The 19739-nt window shown below is 34.0% G+C and overlaps 1 protein-coding gene across 1 annotated transcript; it reads right to left on the reverse strand.

Annotated features, from left to right (window-relative positions):
• Positions 1 to 9896: 9896 nt before the first annotated feature.
• On the reverse strand, positions 9897 to 11835 carry LOC149196844 (36.4 kDa proline-rich protein-like). The gene is made up of 2 exons (XM_089403798.1): positions 11311 to 11835; positions 9897 to 10584 (listed from the first exon to the last, which is right to left on the reverse strand). Exon 1 carries the CDS (start codon positions 11729 to 11731, stop codon positions 11312 to 11314), a length of 420 nt encoding a protein of 139 aa, XP_089259924.1. The 5' UTR covers positions 11732 to 11835; the 3' UTR covers positions 9897 to 10584; position 11311.
• Between the last annotated feature and the right edge of the window lie 7904 nt (positions 11836 to 19739).

Here is a 19739-nt window from a genome sequence, read left to right on the forward strand (position 1 = left end):
CCAGATTTTGGAAGACCTGTAATGAAATCCATGGAGACCTCTGTCCAAATTGACGCCGGAATGGGCAATGGTTGTAATGTGCCTGGTGTGTTGATGGTTTCCCCTTTGTGGCGTTGACAGACGTCACATTCTGCTACGAAAGTAAGGATGTCCTGTTTCATGCCGGCCCAAAAAAATGATCTTCTGGTGCGAGCATACGTCTTCTGAAAGCCCGAATGTCCCATAATGGGAGATGAGTGCAATTCTGCCAAAATGCGACTTCTGAGGGTGGATGTTGGCGATATTACGACTCTGTCCTTGTAGCGAAGAATATCATTCTGCCATGAGTAGCCCTTGCTGGAATTAGGATCTACCTGTAATTGAGAAATGAGTTGGGAGAGCCCGGGATGTGAAAACCATTCCCTGCGAGCCTCTTCAATCCAGTCGGGAATGGGGAGGGAAATTGCTAGCAGAGTACTTTCCTCCTCAAATTGGCGCGACAATGCATCTGCTACCCTGTTGTCTTTCCCTTTCTTGAAAATGATCTCATAATCATATCCCAGCATTTTGGCTAACCATTTAATTTGTTGTGGGGAAGATAGGCGTTGCTCCAAAAAATATTTAAGACTGTGATGATCTGTGCGGATTTGGAAACGTCGCCCCAATAAGTAAGGTCGCCAGGTCTCGACTGCATGTAAGATGGCCATCATTTCCTTCTCGTAGGTAGATTGGCCCAGATGCTTCCCACTTAGTTGTTGGCTGGTGAAGGCCAATGGTCGCCCTTCCTGCATTAAGACCGCTCCAATACCTGTTCCCGAAGCATCACATTCAATGACAAATGATTTGGTGAAGTCCGGTAGTGCTAAGACAGGAGTGGAACACATGGCGGTTTTTAGAGCGGTAATGCCTGTTGTGCTTCCTCGTTCCAGAAGAAGGAATTTTTCTTTAGGAGTTGCGTTAGGGGCTTCACTATGCAGCCATAGTTGCGGACAAATTTATGATAATAGCCTGTGAGACCCAAAAATCCTCTCAAGCTTTTCAAGGTCTTAGGTTGAGGCCATTCTTGCATTTCCTGGATCTTTTTAGGGTCCACCTTGACACCTTCACGCCCCACAATGTGGCCCAAACACTCCACTTCGTCCATGCCAAACGAACACTTAGACATCTTGACAAATAATTTATGCGTTCGGAGCAGTTGCAAGAGTAGATCTACATGCTGAAGATGTGCCGCCCAAGTGCCACTATACATGAGGATGTCATCGAAGAAGACAAGGACAAATTTTCTGAGATATGGTTTGAGGAGGTGATTCATAAGGCTCTGAAAAGTAGAGGGGGCATTACAGAGACCAAATGGCATGACGAGGAACTCATAATGGCCTTCATGAGTTCTGAAAGCTGTCTTGGGAATGTCGACTTCCTTCATGCGAATTTGGTGATAGCCTGAGCGAAGATCCAACTTAGTGAAGAATTGAGCCCCATTGAGTTCGTCCAGCAAATCGTCAACCACTGGGATGGGAAATTTATCTTTGACTGTTAACTTATTGAGGGCCCTGAAGTCGGGACACATCCACCACTCCCCATCTTTCTTGAGGACCATGACCACTGGGGATGAATAAGGACTAATGCTGGGACGAATGACACCTGCTTCCAACAATTCCTTGATGATTTTTTCTATTTCATTCTTTTGGGTGAACGGATATCTGTATGGCCGCACATTTGGGGGTTGGGCCCCTGGAACCAATGTGATGCTATGATCATGTTCCCCTCGCGAGGGTGGAAGCTCATGAGGCTTGTCAAACACCGTCCAATGTTTATTTAAAATCTGTTGCATCTCAGGATGAATTGGCGGAGACATGGTGTCTACTACCTGGATGGCATTAAATTGAGCTACCACTCCATGATGGCCCTTTTTTAACAATTTTTCCATTCTATGCGAGCTGATGATAGAGGAGGCTCCCGCCTGTAGTCCACGGAGGGTATGTGTGGAGTTGTTCTGCTTAAAACTCATATATAACTCCTGGAAGTCCATTGTGATTGGCCCAAGAGTGCGGAGCCATTCCGCGCCTAGGACAATGTCGCAACCCCCCATGTGTATTGCAAACATGTGGGTTTTCAATTGATAATCCCCCATTTGAATTTTGACATTTTCACAACGACCTTCACATTTCATTGTGCCCCTATCTGCAATCTAGACTTGGAAGTTAGAAACTGCCCGGACGAAACAATGTGCTGCTTCAGCGATCTTTTGATGGATGAAATTATGGGTACTTCCACTATCAATCAAGACTACTACTGGGCGATGTTTAAGAAAACCCCTGATTTTGAGAGTTTGAGGGGAAGAAATTCCTGCCAATGCATTTAGCGAAATAATTGGTTCATCAGATACAATTTCCTTTTGGTTATCTTCTTCGATCTCCTCCGGTTCCTCAAGTGGTGGATCTTCCTCGGTGGAGCTGTAGTCAGTGGCATCTATTTGAAAAAACTTGTGCTCTTTGCATTTATGACCCGGGGAATATTTTTCATCACAGTAGTAACATAGTCCTTGCTTCCTTCTTTCGGCCATTTCCGCAGGTGACACCTTTTGAATCTTAAGTGTCTGAGTGGTATTGGGAGCCTGTGAGGGACGACCTTTAGCGGGGAAGTTGGGGTGGCTGGATTGGGCTGTTAATGCACGTTCCACCTTATGGGCTACCTGGCAAGCCTCTGTCCATGTGGGAGGGTGGTGGAGTAGAACCTGAGCTTTGATGGCTTCTTTAAGACCGCTGATAAAGCATTCCATGTAGAACTCATTTGTGAGACCCTTAGTGCAGAAGGCTAAGGCTTCAAAAGCAGTAATATATTCCTCCACTGTACCCGTCTGTCGGAGCTTAGTGAGACGCCCCAAGAAAGAGTCTTCCTGTTCAAAGCGACTGCGAAGAGTTTTGGCAAATTGGGCCCAATCCCGAAACTGTCCATTGCAGCGCTGATGCCATTCCTTCCATTGCCATCGTTCATTGTCCAAGTACATGGTGCCCACCATAAGCTTAGTCCCGTCATCTATGATATGATTCAATTGGAAATACTGCTCCATTTGTGCTAGCCATGCGGACGTGTGAGAACCGTCAAATTTATGCATATCCAACTTGGGAGGTCGCTGACTAGGTGGTGGATGGGTGTGCCAGACGTGATGAGAGTGGCTAGACTCACCCTCATGGTATTCATGGCCATTATATGCCTCCTCGTGGGCTGGCTCCTTGCCCTTTGGGAGTGCATCAGCTATCTGGTTACTTATTCCTTTAAGCTCAAGTTCGATAAGCTTCACCGCCGATTGGAGGGAGTGCACATGCTCTTCAATTTTGTCGATCCTTTCATTGGCCATCGCTTGGGCGTGAGTTTCTACCATACACCAACCTGAGGACAAAAATTGGGACCGCCTAAAATTTTTTTACTAAGAAATTGAATGGTACCACCTTGCTCAGCTCGTCGTCCTGATTCTGATGGGCTAGGTCACCAATAAGCGCCCCGGAAGATCTCAGACTTTTTTTTTTTCTTTTGGAAAACTCCTAACGGAGTTTTACTCCTTCTTGATCAATACTGCAGTTGCCAAATCCTCAGAATGTCAATGCCGCCAAAAGTCCTGCGAAAATTATATCCAGGGACAGGAACCCTTCACAACTACTCTGATCGGGTGGATCTGAGAGATCTGAATGGTGGAAGAACTGCTGATGCTGATCTGATGGAGCTGCGGGACTGATGTCTGCTACTGCTGCCCTTGCTGATCTGGAATAGGTGATGTGTGATCCTCCGATAGAAAGGGAACTATGATCTTGAGGAGTGTCAGGTGCTACAGATCGCAATATACATAAGGGTCTGACAGTAGTACTCGGCCCAATGTTTCAGGGCTCTAACTAAGGAGGATTGACCGTACCCTTAGCCGTACAACCCGACTACCCTATCGTACGGGCGAGTAATCTCTCCGAGTGCTATTCTCGGTGTACTGTAGCCACAAGACGGCCGAAGGTTTATCTATGGCGAGGTTTCAAGGGAGCTAGGGGGCTTCCTATATACCCAGAGGGTACGTGGAAGATAGTCCGTGCGCGGTTCTGTCTAATGCGCTACTACTCGAAGGGGTATCCACAGGGGTTACAAGGGAGTCCAACAGACGTGACCACCTCTTGTATTTCCTGTGTGCATGCCTCCCCAAATCCGCAGGTTTATGCGCTTAACGACAGATCCTGTGGTTTAAAGACACCGGAACACGTCTCTAGCCAAAAAAAAAATTTGCTAAAATTTGGAGATCCCACCGAGCCCTGGAAAGTGCTCTGATACCACTTGTTATGCTCTTAACCTTCAAAGTAATACCCAAACATAGAATTTGCGAAGAAAAGATACCGAGAACACAAAATATGCGAAGAAAATATACCCAGAGCACAGAATAGCAATGATTTTATTATTCAGAGAGAAATGTTCACAGGCCTCTTCGAGGGGGAAACCTCCAATAGAGCAGAGCTCGATTACAAAACAAGACACGATGCTCCTCGCAGGGAGTCTCTATCCTTTATATATGACTCATACATGCAATACCACGGGCCAATATCGTGGGTTTTATTAATACCATCTATCTAATACTACCGCCCATTTACCATCTATGTAATACTTCCGCCCATTTGCAACTAACTGTGGTCCCGTCATTAATTGCGGGTTAACCACTTACAAATATTAATATGGGCTTTATTGACTCTTGACTATGACGTGATCCCAAGACATAAATAAGGGGGTTAGGGTGGGACCCTAACAGTAAGATTTGATACCATGTTAAATTTTTTTAACCCCAATAATTAGCAAAAATATTTTCTAGTAATTTCCTTGCTATAAGTTAATTAAAATTTCATCTTACTAAATAAAAAACACTACTGGGATTTTAGTAGTAAATAAAATAAGTTTTATGTGAATAAAAACAAAACCAATCTCACATAAGCACACATAGTTTTCTACCCTTCAAGTTTGTTATTCATAAATTATATCTTCAGCACACAAGGGTTTTCATAATTGGGAAAATAAATTGCTCATTAAGAAAAATGCAATTACAACAAAAACAATTTCTTTCAGTTAATAAAATCCCTATTGTATGGTCCATACAACCTACATGACTTGTTGCTAGTAACCTGTATAGCCTTCTCATGTATGTGTGAGTTACCTCTGGCTTGTACAACCTATTTGTGGCTCGTAGAACTTTATTGCAACATATGCTCTTGTACTTATGGCATGTACAACCTGTGTGAATTGATTTTGGTGTTGTGCAACTTGCTCGATTGTTGTACTATTCATCTCACTACATGTGGAACACTTTATCATACCTACATGCCATAAACTATTTCAAAAAATAATTCCGTTTTTTCCTGGATGTGGGGTATTTTTCTCTTGCGACAGCTTTGCACTTTTCCTATTTAATATGCACACTTTGATGAAATTCTTTTTTCACCAATCATTGAGAGCCTCACTATCTCACTATCTTCCTCCTTCACCTAGCCTTCCTTTTATAAACTTGAGTTGTTCACCGAATCCATAGTCATAATCTCCAAAGTGATTAACAATTGAGATTACATTTCACTTCAATTGAGACTAGCGACCAAGATTCATTCAATTTACTAATGCAAATAAGATTTGCATCTCCTTAGATTAAACTCGTTTTTCTTATTAAAATCACTTTAATTATTCCTTTAATTGAAGTAAATTGCTAAGGTTGAATGTCTTAGACGATTTCCACATGATTAGACACTTATAGTTGTATGGAAGTACACCTTTAATGCTACAATCATCAACATTCCTTTTATATATACTTATATGAAACTCACTCATATGTTGTGTCTTCCTCGTTCACCTAGCTTTGCTTTTATAAGCTTGAGTTATTGAATGAATCCAAAACCACAATCTCCAAAGTAATTAATGATTGATATTATACCTCACCTCACCTAGATTAGTGGCTAGGATTCATCTAATTTACTAATGCAAATAACCTTTGCATTTAATTAGATTAAACTCACTTTTCTTATGAAAAATGATTTAATTTGTTACTCCTTTAATTTATATAATTTGCTCAGGTTGAAGGTCTCAGATGACTTCCACATGTTTAGATACACTTAGACCCCTAGAAAGTATCTATCTGATGCTACAATTGTGGACATTACATTTATTTGTACTTATAGGAAATTCATTTGTATGTTATTTTTCGAGTGCACAATGATGTATTCAATTTTTCATTATTAAAAAGTATAACCCCATTCACCATCTCTTTCTTTTGAAGTAAAAGTAGATCACTAAAACTTAGATGACGATACCGCAAGTTCCATAGTTCTTATGTAGGCATAATTTCTGATGATAATATTTGATGATCTTTAATAGCAACATCAAATTTGTAGAGACATCCTACTCAGATACATTTTTCTATAGCTTTTTAGTGATCTTGTATGCCCTTCACAACAAAACCTAACTTCACAAATTAAACTTCTAAGCCTTGATCTTTGTTTTTTGAACTAAAATTAATGTTTTCTTAATCATTGGAAGATATGTTACATTTTTAATTTGTTTCATATGACCACTTGACAAAGTCACACATACGTCACCATAAGCTTTTATTTCATGACATCTATCATCACCTAGATTTGAGCATCATTGGTCTTCTCATGATAAGTTTCAAACCATTCTCTATGATATCTCATATGAATAGAAGCACTTGAATCTATAAATTGTGCATTACAATCATCTATTCTTGTTGATAAAACTAAACTTGTTTGAGATTTTGAGATCGTCACTCACGGTTGATTCTCTATCAACAAAATTACCTTAATTTTTTCTATATATGGGATCATGAAACTTCTTTTTTCCTAGCATAATGTCCTAATTTACCATAATAAAAAATACAAGTCATTGTTCTTCAGCCTTGTGTTTGTCCTTAATGATGCCCCACTTTGATGTAGTTTTACATTGAACTTGCCTTTATCATTCCTTTGCATGGCTTTCCTTTGTATGATTTTTTGGCTTTGATCATTAATTCCAAATTTGAACTCTAAAATTTGTTCTTTAGATTCCCATGGGTTATCTTTTTGCAATAAGATACCTGCCAAATTATAAATCAAATGTGCTTTCTCTCCTGCTGCAAGTTTTGTGATAAATATTTGACATTCATTTAACATAATATTTAATGTAGTAATAACCAAATTAGTGCTTGATATATTCTCACCTATATCACTCCATGTATCCTTTAGTTAATTATGGATAAAAAATTACTAATACATTCATGTTCTTCTGTTTTTATTGAAAAAAACTTATTTTTAAAAAATAATACCTAATTTATATTAGTCATCTCATACAAACCTTTAAATAACTCCCATGTTTCTTGCAATATCTTACATTCCTCCATGTACATTCTTAAAAGAACCTCCTCATCTTGCAATAAAACTATTAAAATTATTACTTATCATTAATTTAACTTTAATATCTACATACAATTGGTCAAATATTGCATCTTTCCATTATTGTTTACAACTTGAATTTGCAATTTACATCATTCTTCTTATTTAATTAATTTATTTGATTAGTTTAAATATGAATCATTCAAAAAAAAATTGACATCCTTGGACAGTGTAATATAAAATACAACAATTTTTTATACCAATCACTTAACAATTCTCTTCATAAAAGCGATGAATTACGTTCAACGACTTCCTTCCTGGTCCTTCTCTTCGAGGTAGTGATTAGAATGGTGGCAAGGACCTGATGATGATGGCTCTAAACCAAATAGATAGTAGTTTAAGCAATATGTACAATGTTCCCAATAAACATACACTGCTATCAAAGGATGCACCAGAGATAGATATTATCAGAAAAACATGTTAACATTTTAAAATTGTGTACAGTGTGTACAGTGATCAATGTGGTTAAATTGTACAATGAATACAATTCCATAGGATATGGATATTGGCTTCCCAAAAATCATATGACTTCTACAAATATGTCTGGCTCTAGGTTCAATGAATATATATAACATAAAAGCAAAATTACTGTATGGCTATAACTGTTCAAGATTCTAATCATTTTATAACTTTCATCTTTTTAGTAAGTATTATCATTTTCCCGATTTTAATATTTTATTTTAACAATTATTTTTATTAATATAAAGTAAATTATTATAGAGACAAAATTTATATTAATCATGATTTATTTATGAATAAAGTAAATATTAAAGTACCTGGATAAATGATCCATCAGCAAACAAGGTATCAAAAATCTTAGAAGTACTTAAATTAATGATAAAAGATGGAAAGCTGGATGACGCTTGTGTGCCGAAAAAAGTACTCACGAACCTTTCTAAAGTCAATGAATATTTGTAAATTTAATTTTTCATCGTTACACGGATTCTGACATATATCTCCGGATTTAATTAAAGTGAAAAAGAAAACAGAAAGCAAACTTGTTTCGCTTTGTATCTCTTTTCTAAATAGCATCTAACCTTAAAAGACAAACGGACAAGCTTTTATTAATATCAAAGTCATTTACTTAAAGAGGATAAACTTTTATTAATATAAAAACCATACTAACGCATAATTTTCCAAATATATTTGATATTTCGTATGGTTTAAATTATGGAATACCAAAAAAAATGATACGACCTAAGAAATAAGTAGTCACTCATTGCATAATTTTCAAAAATATATTTTATATACTTTAAATTATAGAATACCAAAATCTAAATATGACCTCAGAAATAAGTAGTCAATCATTACAATGTGAGTTAACAAACCTTAACATAAAACTAAAAAAGCCTCTCAAATTAAAAAAATCAGAAGAGCCTGCAGACTGGACACTAGCAATGCAACTGCAGCTTTGCCAATATGAAGCCACTGAGGAAAAGATCCAACACATAGTGGGTTTATACATAGTGGGTCTCATGGAATTTTATGAAAATGTGTGAATTTTAAATTTAAATAGTAAAATTTATATTTTTTAAACTATTAAATATATTTATATATTTAAAAATATATTTTAAATAACTAAAAATATAATCTTATTACAGAAATCTAAATCTATAATGAAAAAATATATACAATAATACACTTTTTAACTAAAATTTACATTTTCAAAATATTAAATTTATTTATATATTTAAAAATATATTTTAAATAACTAAAAACATAATCTTATCACAGAACCCTAAATCTATAATGACAAAACATACACAACATACACTTTTAAAATATTATTTTATTACTTTGTATCTTGAATTAATGGACAAATTTCTAAACATTACTTATAATACCATGGATCATGTATTTTATTAAATTATTATAATTAAAATACCTCTAATTAAAAAATATATTAATGGTGTGCAAACATTGCTTGCTTGCACCTTAAAATTGTCTATAACTTCCAAAAAAACATATCTCCCATTAAAAGTGTGCATAACTGCCACTAAAAACGGTGTATTAAATAGCTGTTCATAAACCTGGTTCGTCCACATTAACCACATGAAACAAAGAATATTCATTAACCATATGAAACTAAGAATATTCATTCATATATGTGAGAGAGTTGTTCTTTTTCTAATCACTGTTGTAGCAGCTTAACATGGCAGTTATTTGCCATTTACATTTACTTTTATCTTTATCTTAACTAAACTATAAATCACACAATAATATATAAAATGGTCCAAAATTGAAAGCACTTTTATGAAAATTTTTAAGAAATAGTTAATGAAAATAAATTCTCCTTTTCCTTAATGATTTTAAGGATGTTTCCCTTTACCCAATAAGCAACCTAGCTTTAAGTGTGATGATTTGACTTCAATACATTTAGACAGGAACACAATTATTTGGATCTAATGAATGCGGAAAGTACTAATGAATCTTAACATGTGACTGCAAGCCGTCATACACATCAAGAAATCAAAATCAAAGCACGCATATTCTCATTTCACTTCCAAAATCACTACATGATGGGAAATGAGCTTTTTACCCAAATAACAAAGTCTTTTACCGCAATGAACTTTATGATAAAGTCTTAATTTATCCAATAACAATCTTGAGTAACTGTGACGATCTGACTTACCAGATACCTCGCTGCGATGTTCTGGTAATGTCTCTTTCACAGTACCCAGGGGCAGAACACATGAATTTTGACAGTGACAGTGACAGTGAATGATTTCTACCCAATGAATTGCACAAAGTGCTTGTTTGTGACTGCTAGTCGTCATACACATGATGAAATCACAATCAAAGCTTATCATAATGCAAGAAAACCCTAAAACAATACTGCATGACAAGCTTCTAGTAATACATCACAACCACAATCTTCACCCCATTATCTGCAAATGCTAAATTCAATCTAGTCACACCCATTCCAACTACAATAACCATGAATGACCCATTACAACAACAATCTTCACCCCCATTGTCTGCAAATGGTAAATTCAATCTAGTCACACCCATTCCAACTACAATAACCATGAATGACCCAAAATACCACAAAGTATCATAATATCTAATATCTCTCTCTCTTATTTCGTTGCGCCTGGCAAGCTTGCAGAAGTTGCATTGATTTCAGCAATGGCGCTTGCTGTCAGAAACTTATCTGCAATCCAAAAACATTAAACCTTAAAAATGCATAGCACTAGAGGGTGTAGATTTCCACACGTGAGAATATTTGGGATGAAACTGTTTAGAAGATTTTTAATTTTGTCCAATATTTTGGGGTGGACATTCCATTTTAAATAAATAGAGTGTTCACTAATGGGTGAATACTCTATTTATTACTAAGCACTAGAGAATAAAAACTCTGAGATCTTTGATAATAGATAGAGTATTCAGTGACGAGTAAACACTCTATCTATTATCAGAGAGGAGAGAATAAAAACTTTGAACTAGAAAACAAAAAAGTTGAGATCCTTGATAATAGATAATGTATTCAGTGATCAGTGAACACTCTATCTATTATCAGGGACCAAAGAATAGAAACTTTGAGTGACTGTCCACCCAAAATGTTAGACAAAACAAAAAATCCTCTACAAAATCCCATCTTAAAAATTAGCCTCAATGCATAACATAACTACACTTTTATTTAAAAGAGTCAGGGACTAGAGAATAGAAAGGTTGAGGTCCCTAATAATAGATAAAGTGTTCAGTGATGAGTGAACACTCTATCTGTGATGAGTAAACACTCTATCTATTATAGGGACCAGAGAATAGAAACTTTGAGTGAATGTCCACTCAAAACATTATACAAGACTAAAAATCTCAATGCATAACATAACTACACTTTTATTTAAAAGAGCGCCAATATTTAAGCATAAATAATCACCTTAATTAGCAGGGCATTTGAAATCTGGAGGAACGCTCAGGCCACACGATGCAACGAGCGAAAGGGCGATTGGAAGTAGTACGTTAAGATTAAGAACCTTAGCACGAATTGTTGTGCACAAACAGAGCGCTGCCTCCAACGCCGCAACGCCTTGTATGAGTGGGCAACACTGGTTTACCACAGGGTCTCCAAGCCCTACGTGCACCAGGCCTTGCAGCACATCAACGCAGGCTCCCAGCTTCAGAGCATTCAACGGGCACTTTCCTGCAGAGCCGCCGGGTGTTGAGCCTCCACTTCCAGGGACACCCGGTATGACGGGCGGGAGAATACAAGTATAGCCGCTGCACGCCGCCATTATAGGAGCCATGTTTGTTGCTACCTGAATCATGAAAATAAAACATAGGGCTGCTACCTTTTTCATTCTGAATGATTCCCTAGTTAATTTCTCTGATACGCAGTATCAGTGCAAGGGATTGGAGGAAAATGCAATAGGGCAACCTGCAACTATGAAGTAGATGGGAGCCATGAATAACGATTTATAGAGTTCGAGGGAACACATCTCTATGATGCATGTGATCCGTAAGTGGAATAAACTTTTTCTTTCCGACAATCTTCGCCAGTTTCTCAAAATTATTAAAATATTGTCATGAGGTCCAGCAGCTTGTTGTACTGCACTGATTGACATATGACAATCACTAACAATTGTTTTCCACTGCGGAGTCGATTACTCTGAAATAATCACTGGTGGACGTCTGCTCAGTGACCCACAAAAAATATAAAGCGCTAGGTATAGCGTTCGACTGACAGGTTGGGCAATCAAGAGGAAGTTGCGTGAATTGGAACAAATTATTTTTTTCCCCAAACTTTAATGTTTTTTCCATTTTATTGACATATACCTAAGGTGTGATCAAAATAGATGTCTATGATCTTTTAGAAAATAAAACAAAACCAATCAACGAGACGAGGTTTTAAGTAAGAAAACGAAAAACATAACCAATCAACTACTTTAAAACAAGTAAGTGAGTATAAATATGTACGAAAAGGGAAAATTATCTAACCTTTTTGGGGTCACCTTGCTTTTCACCTACTACATTGAAAACAAACAAAATCAACAAATAAAGTTTTCTAACTTCTAAGTCACCTTGGTTCTAACCAAGTGCAATGATTAGTATTCATGAGAACAAAACTTATTGCAATGAAAATATTTATTACAAACAAACTTACAATAGCAATGAAAGTATTCATGAAGTGTGGGTTTGACATTGAAGTGCAATATATTTATTATTCTAAATTAAATTAAAATGGTTTTATGAGCCAAAGTTATGGTATAGTGTATTTTATATTTGGTATTAGTTTTAGATGAGTTTTTGGATTTAATTTAATTCAGGTTTTGGGTTGGCTTTTATGGTTTAAGTTTAGTTTTTTATTAAATGTTAAATTAAAATGGTTTTATCTGCAAAAGTTGATGGCCTAGTATATTTTATATTTGGTATTTGTTTTAGCATGAGTTTTTGGCTTGAATTTAACTTAACCTAGGTTTTGTGTTGGTTTTTATGATTCAATTTTATTTATTAAATATTATATATAATAATGGTTGTAAATATTTTTTATTAAAATAAATAAATTTTGTAAAAAAAAATCATAAAATAGTAGTAATTCAAATTTAGATTAGTTATCAAAAGTAAGAGTTTTATTTAAGTAATATTCTAGAAGAAAAAATGTTTCAAAAATATATATTTACATTAAAACTAAAATATTTAAGGGTAAATTAATTTTTATGTAAATAGAAATGAAAATGATTTAAAAAAAAAGTTGATAAAGGAATATTGGAACATGAATATAGAACATTTCCTAAAAGAAATAAGTTCTATTTGAATACAGTATTTCTTCAAAAATTCTTCATTAAATTGTAATTCAGAAATGAATCAAGTTTAACTTATACATGCAAACTAATGTAAATTTGAGATAAAAATAATTTTTTAATTATGTCAATACACGTGTATTTTAGAATAAGGTGTCCAGAATTTTATTTTAATTATTAATAATTATTAGGTGGATGGTAAGAATTTAACTTACATGAAATATTTTAAAATATTCTAAATAGTTGTTACAATCTCAAAAGTATTTATGTCACTTTCACATTTTTAATTAAATTGATTAATTAAAAAAATTCATATAAATATATGTCATGAACCCTAATTAATTTGTCAATTGACATTAATATATATATTTTTAATTAACACTAAACAATAAGTAAAAAAGTAATTGAGAATAAGAAGGGAAGTTAATAATATATTAATTTTGTTTTTTTTATCATGGAATTTAAATAAAGTAAGGGAAATGTGGGTGTTTTCTTTAGCATTGTTGAATATATTTCCCTACATTTTTAAATAATTTTTTTGGTTGTGAGGACTATTAATTAGTTTTTATCATGAAGTTGAATTTATTTTTTCTTAGATTTGGAGAAAAATCTTTTAAATTTTTTATAATTTGGTAAATTAACATATTATGAAAATTAATAATATTAAAAATAATTAAAAATAATATTAAATTTTAAATCATATATTTTCTTTTCAATTTTAATATATATATATATGATAGTATGTTTTTTTAATTTTACCATCTTAAATTTTTTATATATTTATAGCACATAAAAAAAATTATTTTATATAATTTTAATTTTACTAAATATATTAATAACTTTAATATATAACTAAATAATAAAATTGAATAAAATTAAAAATAAATAAATAAATAAATATTAATATTTTTATTATAATAAAACAATATATTTATATAAATGAAAAATCCTAAACAAAACCATCAATTATCATCATCTCAAACAGCTTAAAAATTATTATCATCCTATCAAACAACTTAGAAATTCCTATTTTGAGCCTGGCTTGAAATCCATAATCCATCTGAGATTAATCATATTTATTACATACTTTTAATATATTAAATAATAATAATAATAATAATAATAATAATAATAATAATAATAATAATAATAATAATAATAATAATTATTATTATTATTATTATTATTATTATTATTATTATTATTATTATTATTATTATTATTATTATTATTATTATTATTATTAAAAAATTAGTTATATAATTACGATTCATTTAAAAATATTTAATATAGGCTATATTTCAATAAGCTCAATCAATTTAAAACACTAATGATACTACCCACTTTCTAGTTTAGCTATAATATTTTAAATTAATTTATATTTAGATAAATTTATAGATTATCAATGTTTTATATTTAAAAAATTTTAAATATTAAATTTTAAGAACAAATAATTTAATTTAATAATAAATATAAATTAAATATAGTTTTTTTCTTAACTTAAATATTTATGATGATGATGATGATGGTGGTGGTTAACATCCCGACCAAATATTGGTCTATCGGATCTAAAGAAACAAATTATTTATTTTGATTTAAGATTTTATTCCTATGCTCAAAAAGCTTGGAGAGAGGCCTTCCGAGCTCACTATAATTTTGACATTGTAAAAGGCTAGGAAGGTCAGCATTGTAACAAAGATTGTGAAACTAAGACCTAATGTGGTTATAGGCAGGGCACTCTAAGAGGAAGTGGTTTTCATCCTCGATGTTCTTATTCTCACATATATGGCAGATCCTTTCCATCCATGGCATTTTAGGAACTGCCCTATGACTTGTTTCACTATGGAGCTCATAAGAATTCTTTCTAATCTTTGCTATAATAATTTTCTTCTTTGAGCTAGTTAAAATAGAGAGATACTTTTGATCTTCTATGGTGGGGTTGATGACCTTCTTATAATAACTTAATTTTCTTTTAGCCGCTAAATCTTTCTCACACCACATTTTTTCTTTGAACTTAGAAATAACAATATCTTTAATGTTATTTATGTCTTGCAATGCATCATTCTCGTTGATCTTCCAATAGTTTAACCAAGCCCTTGTGTCTTTATGCCACCCCGATTGAGCCTTAGGTGGTTTTGGCTGGAATTTAAAGCTAGCTTAGGAAGTCTATGATCGTCTATGTTATTGAGTTTGTGCTTGTACAACAGAAACCTAATCATAGCTAGGCTCTCAATAGGGGAAAGAGCTGCTTCTATAAGGAGAATAGGATATGGTGTATTACTTTTAATTTTCAGGTTATAAGTTATAAAACACTTCTAAATTTGCTCAATCTTTCTCCATAATTCTTTGGAGATGCTGCAACCCCAAACCTCACAGCCATATAAGATAACAGGAGTGACTAAAGTTTCAAAGGGGAACTTCTTTTTATCCCACATTACGAGGTTTGTTGTTTTACAATTATTTTCAAGACCAAAATAAGTTTTCCATCCCCCATTAATCCTTTTCTCAATGCTATGGTTCCAATTGATCTTGTGATGAATATCAATTCCTAGGTATTTGTAAGAATACACTTCCTCCATGTTATATTGTCATACATAAAATTAGCATAAGTGTCCTTCTTGGATTTGATAATCATAAATTTTTTTTGTCAGTGTTAATAGTCATACCCATGGTAGAGCAGAAATCCTTAAGAAGCCTGAGTTGCTTATCAAGATTAGATGGGCACCTTGCCAAATGAAAAATATCGTCAGCATAGAGAAGAAGGATGACAACTATCCCAGCTAAGATCGTGCCATCACATCCTGCTTCCTCTAAATAGCCTTCAAGCTTATCGATGTAAATGCCAAATAGGGTAGGGGAGAGGGGGAAACCTTATTTAACTCCGATGTTACACTTAATATCTTTCGACCACCCCTCATTGCTCTTTAGCTTGGCAATTACATTCTCATATAACCTTATAGTGGTGGCTCTTAACTTGAGAGGAACCTTTAGCTCTTCTAATCTATTCCAAAGGTTGTATCTAGGAACTGTATCGAAAGCCTTTCTAAAGTTCACAAAGGAACAAAATAAATTGGATTTATCATTACGACATTCCTTTGCAATGATCCTAAGCGTAATGAGGTGGTCTATTGTTGAGTGATGCCTTTTGAAACCTGCTTGGCCTTTAGCTCACTTACCTTCACTTTCAAGCCATATACTTAACTTCTTTTCCAAAATACTACCATATAACTTGGCTAAGAGAGGGCTGATCATAATTGTCAGATAACTAGAGGGGTTATTTGTATCCCCACTTTTAAAAATAGGGATAATGAGGCTCTCAGTCCAAGGTTTAGGGAACCCTTGCTTGACTGCTTGATTGAAAATCTTGTGAATGTGGGGGATGAGGACAGGACCTCCAATTTTTAAGATTTCCGCCTGGTAACCTTCAATGTCCTTAGCTTTCCCATTAGCGAGGTGATTAACCCCAAACTTAATGTCTTCTAAAGAGAAAAATTATTTCGTTATAAGCAGGGTTTCAAAATTATCCATGACATTTGGAGATTCATAAAGCTTTTTAAGGTAGGAATTCCAATCGTGAAGAGCAATTTTATTATTATCTTTAGTCTTCCTAATCAAAATCTGCCTCCAAAATTTTTTAGGAGCTACCTTAGAGAGGTGTAAGAGATTCTCCTGTCTTTGACGAATGTACTGCCTCTTTTCCCTTTTAGTTAGGACTTTGTATATTTTTATCTTTTCCATTTTAAGAGATTCATCAACAGCTTCCTCAATTGCTCTCCTCGCACTTTTACAATGTTTGTCATACGATGGATTGGTTTTGTTATTTCTTTTATTATTTGAAACTTCAATTGAGAACTTGTTAATAGAATATGAGAGGGTTGTAGTAAAATTATGATAGAGGTCTTCTATGTTGTCTATACTAGATAAAGGAAGAAAATTAGTTTTTAATTCATTTAGAAAGAGAACATTTTTATTTCTATCAAATATTATGTTCTTTTGGCTGTAAGTATTATTTTATGTGGGAACTCTATGCATGACAAAATTGAGAGTTATAAGTAAAGGCCTATGATCAGAGTCAGGTTTGTGGTCGTTTAAGATGTCAAAATTTATTATTTCGTTGTATAATGGGAGATCAGAAATAATGTAGTCTACCACGCTGCTACCAAGTCCATGGATGTCGGTCATCTTACTAAATTGGGCCACTTCTTTAGATCGTTGCAAATTATGAGATCCTGAGCACTACAGAGCTTGACTAGCTCCGACCCAAACAAATTTTCCCCGAGGTCTTCAGAGCTCCTTTTGTACCTACTAGCCAAAGTAGGTTCTTCGTCAGCATTAATGTTACCTATTAAAAGGATATTGCCATCATTCCTTAAGCTAGAAATATCATTCTCTAAACCATTGTAAGGGTTAGTTTTATCTAGATTCTTCTTCTTATAGGAGTTAGAATTGATGGGAGGAAATAACATATTGTTATGTAGGACTCTTTATTATTAATGTCTCTAATCTCTATCCAACTATACTGGTTGTGAGGGTTGTTTTTATAAATCCTAGCATGGGGGGATATGTTCTTCTTAATGTAACAAGATACTCCCCCAATGCCTCTACTGGAGGATCGCTTGTTCCAGGTAGACCATAGCGTAAAGCCATCTATGTTAGGGACCTTAGATTCTTCGTGCTCCCAAGTTTCAACAAGCAAAATAATATCAACATCATTTGAAATCCAACTTAGCTTGGGGCCTTTGTTCCATGGGAAACCCCGAAAGTTCCAACAAAGGATCCGGAGCATGTTTAATTGCTATTGATTACTATCTTTTTGGTTTCTATCTCGAATAAAGGATTTTCTATTTCTAATTATTGCCCCTTTTCCTTCCATTCTAGCTTCTTTTAGCTTTTGAACCTCCTTTCTTAATTCTACCTGATATTCTGGAATGAGATCTTCATTTATGAATATTCTCGTTCCTTTTAGACTTGAGGTTTCACTAAGTATGTCGTACTTATGATCAGTGGAGCTCACCTTTATGCGGATTACTCTTCCTTTATTCTCGGTTAGTTTCCCCAACCTTGTTGCTTCTGTGAGACACACTGTTTCAATTCGTAATCTATTATGTAATTCTATCTGGGCTAAGGCTAAAGTATCCTCATCTACTTCCTCTTTTAAAACAAATATTATAAGGTTCAAGGCCCTTTTGTTACGTTCGTGGTCTAATTCTATTAATTCTTTCATTTCATCTTAAATTGTTTTAGTATTTAACTTATCTACCATATTATTTAGGGTGAGGCGTCTATTAACTTTTTCTTCTAGTCCTTTAATTTGTTTTTGATTTTAAGATTCTCTAAAGTATCAGCATCTCCTTGTTGGGATGGTTGGTTAGTATCTTTGTTTTGTTTTTCTACAACCTGCAATCTAGTCTCCATTGCCTCCATTTTATTCTCCAGTAATTCTATTTTATTTTATATTTGTTTTTTGATCGTGTCTTCAAGAGATGCAAATTTATTTTCCAGCATGGCTTCTAACTCTTTTTGTAGCTTGGCTTCTTTGTCTTCTCTACGTTTCTCTAAAGACTCTATATACTCATAAAGGCCTTGTAGAGTAACTGTGCTAGGTCTACCCTTGGTAATCTTTGGTAACTGTGGTGAAATATTCATACTTGAAATTATATGAGAAAATATGTATTAAAAAAAGAAAAAGATAAGGAATGTGTGCACCTGATATCAACAAACCTGACTACAGATCGCCCGTTCCCACTGCAGCCCATGGACCGAAGAATATATGCGAAGAATATATAGAGTACATTTTTAACTCTTTCACTGAGCCTCAGAACTCTTTTACCGAAGAATATATGTGAAGAATATATAAAGTATGTGTTTAACTCTTTCACCGAGCCTCAGAACTCTTTCACCGAAGTATATATAGAGTACGTGTTTAACTCTTTCACTGAGCCTCAGAACTCTTTCACCGAAGAAAATATGCGAAGAATATATAGAGTATGTTTTTAACTCTTTCACTGAGCCTCAGAACTCTTTCACCGAAGAATATATGCGAAGAATATATAGAGTATGTGTTTAACTTTTTCATCGAGCCTCAGAACTCTTTCACCGAAGAATATATGCAAAGAATATATAGAGTATGTTTTTAACTCTTTCACCGAGCCTCAGAACTCTTTCACCGAAGAATATATACGAAGAATATATAGAGTACGTGTTTAACTCTTTCACTGAGCCTCAGAACTCTTTCACCAATGAATATATGCGAACAATATATAGAGTATGTTTTTAACTCTTTCACCGAGCCTCAGAACTCTTTCACCAAAGAATATATGTGAAGAATATATAGAGTACGTGTGTAACTCTTTCACCGAAGAATATATGCGAAGAATATATAGAATACGTGTTTAAATTTTATAAACTATTATAATTAAAATACTTATAAAAATATTATAAAATTTTATTTATAAAAATATTTTTCGGAAAAGTTCTTATTCCCCATCACAATAAATCTAATTAAAATCTTATTAGAATTATTATTAAAATGTTAAAAATAAAATATAAATAGATAATTAAAACTTTT

The sequence above is a fragment of the Pinus tabuliformis genome, chromosome 2_2 (assembly GCF_031772625.1).
Source record: "Pinus tabuliformis cultivar Carrire ecotype Pingquan chromosome 2_2, CPIR1, whole genome shotgun sequence".
In the NCBI taxonomy this organism is placed as follows: Eukaryota; Viridiplantae; Streptophyta; class Pinopsida; order Pinales; family Pinaceae; genus Pinus; species Pinus tabuliformis.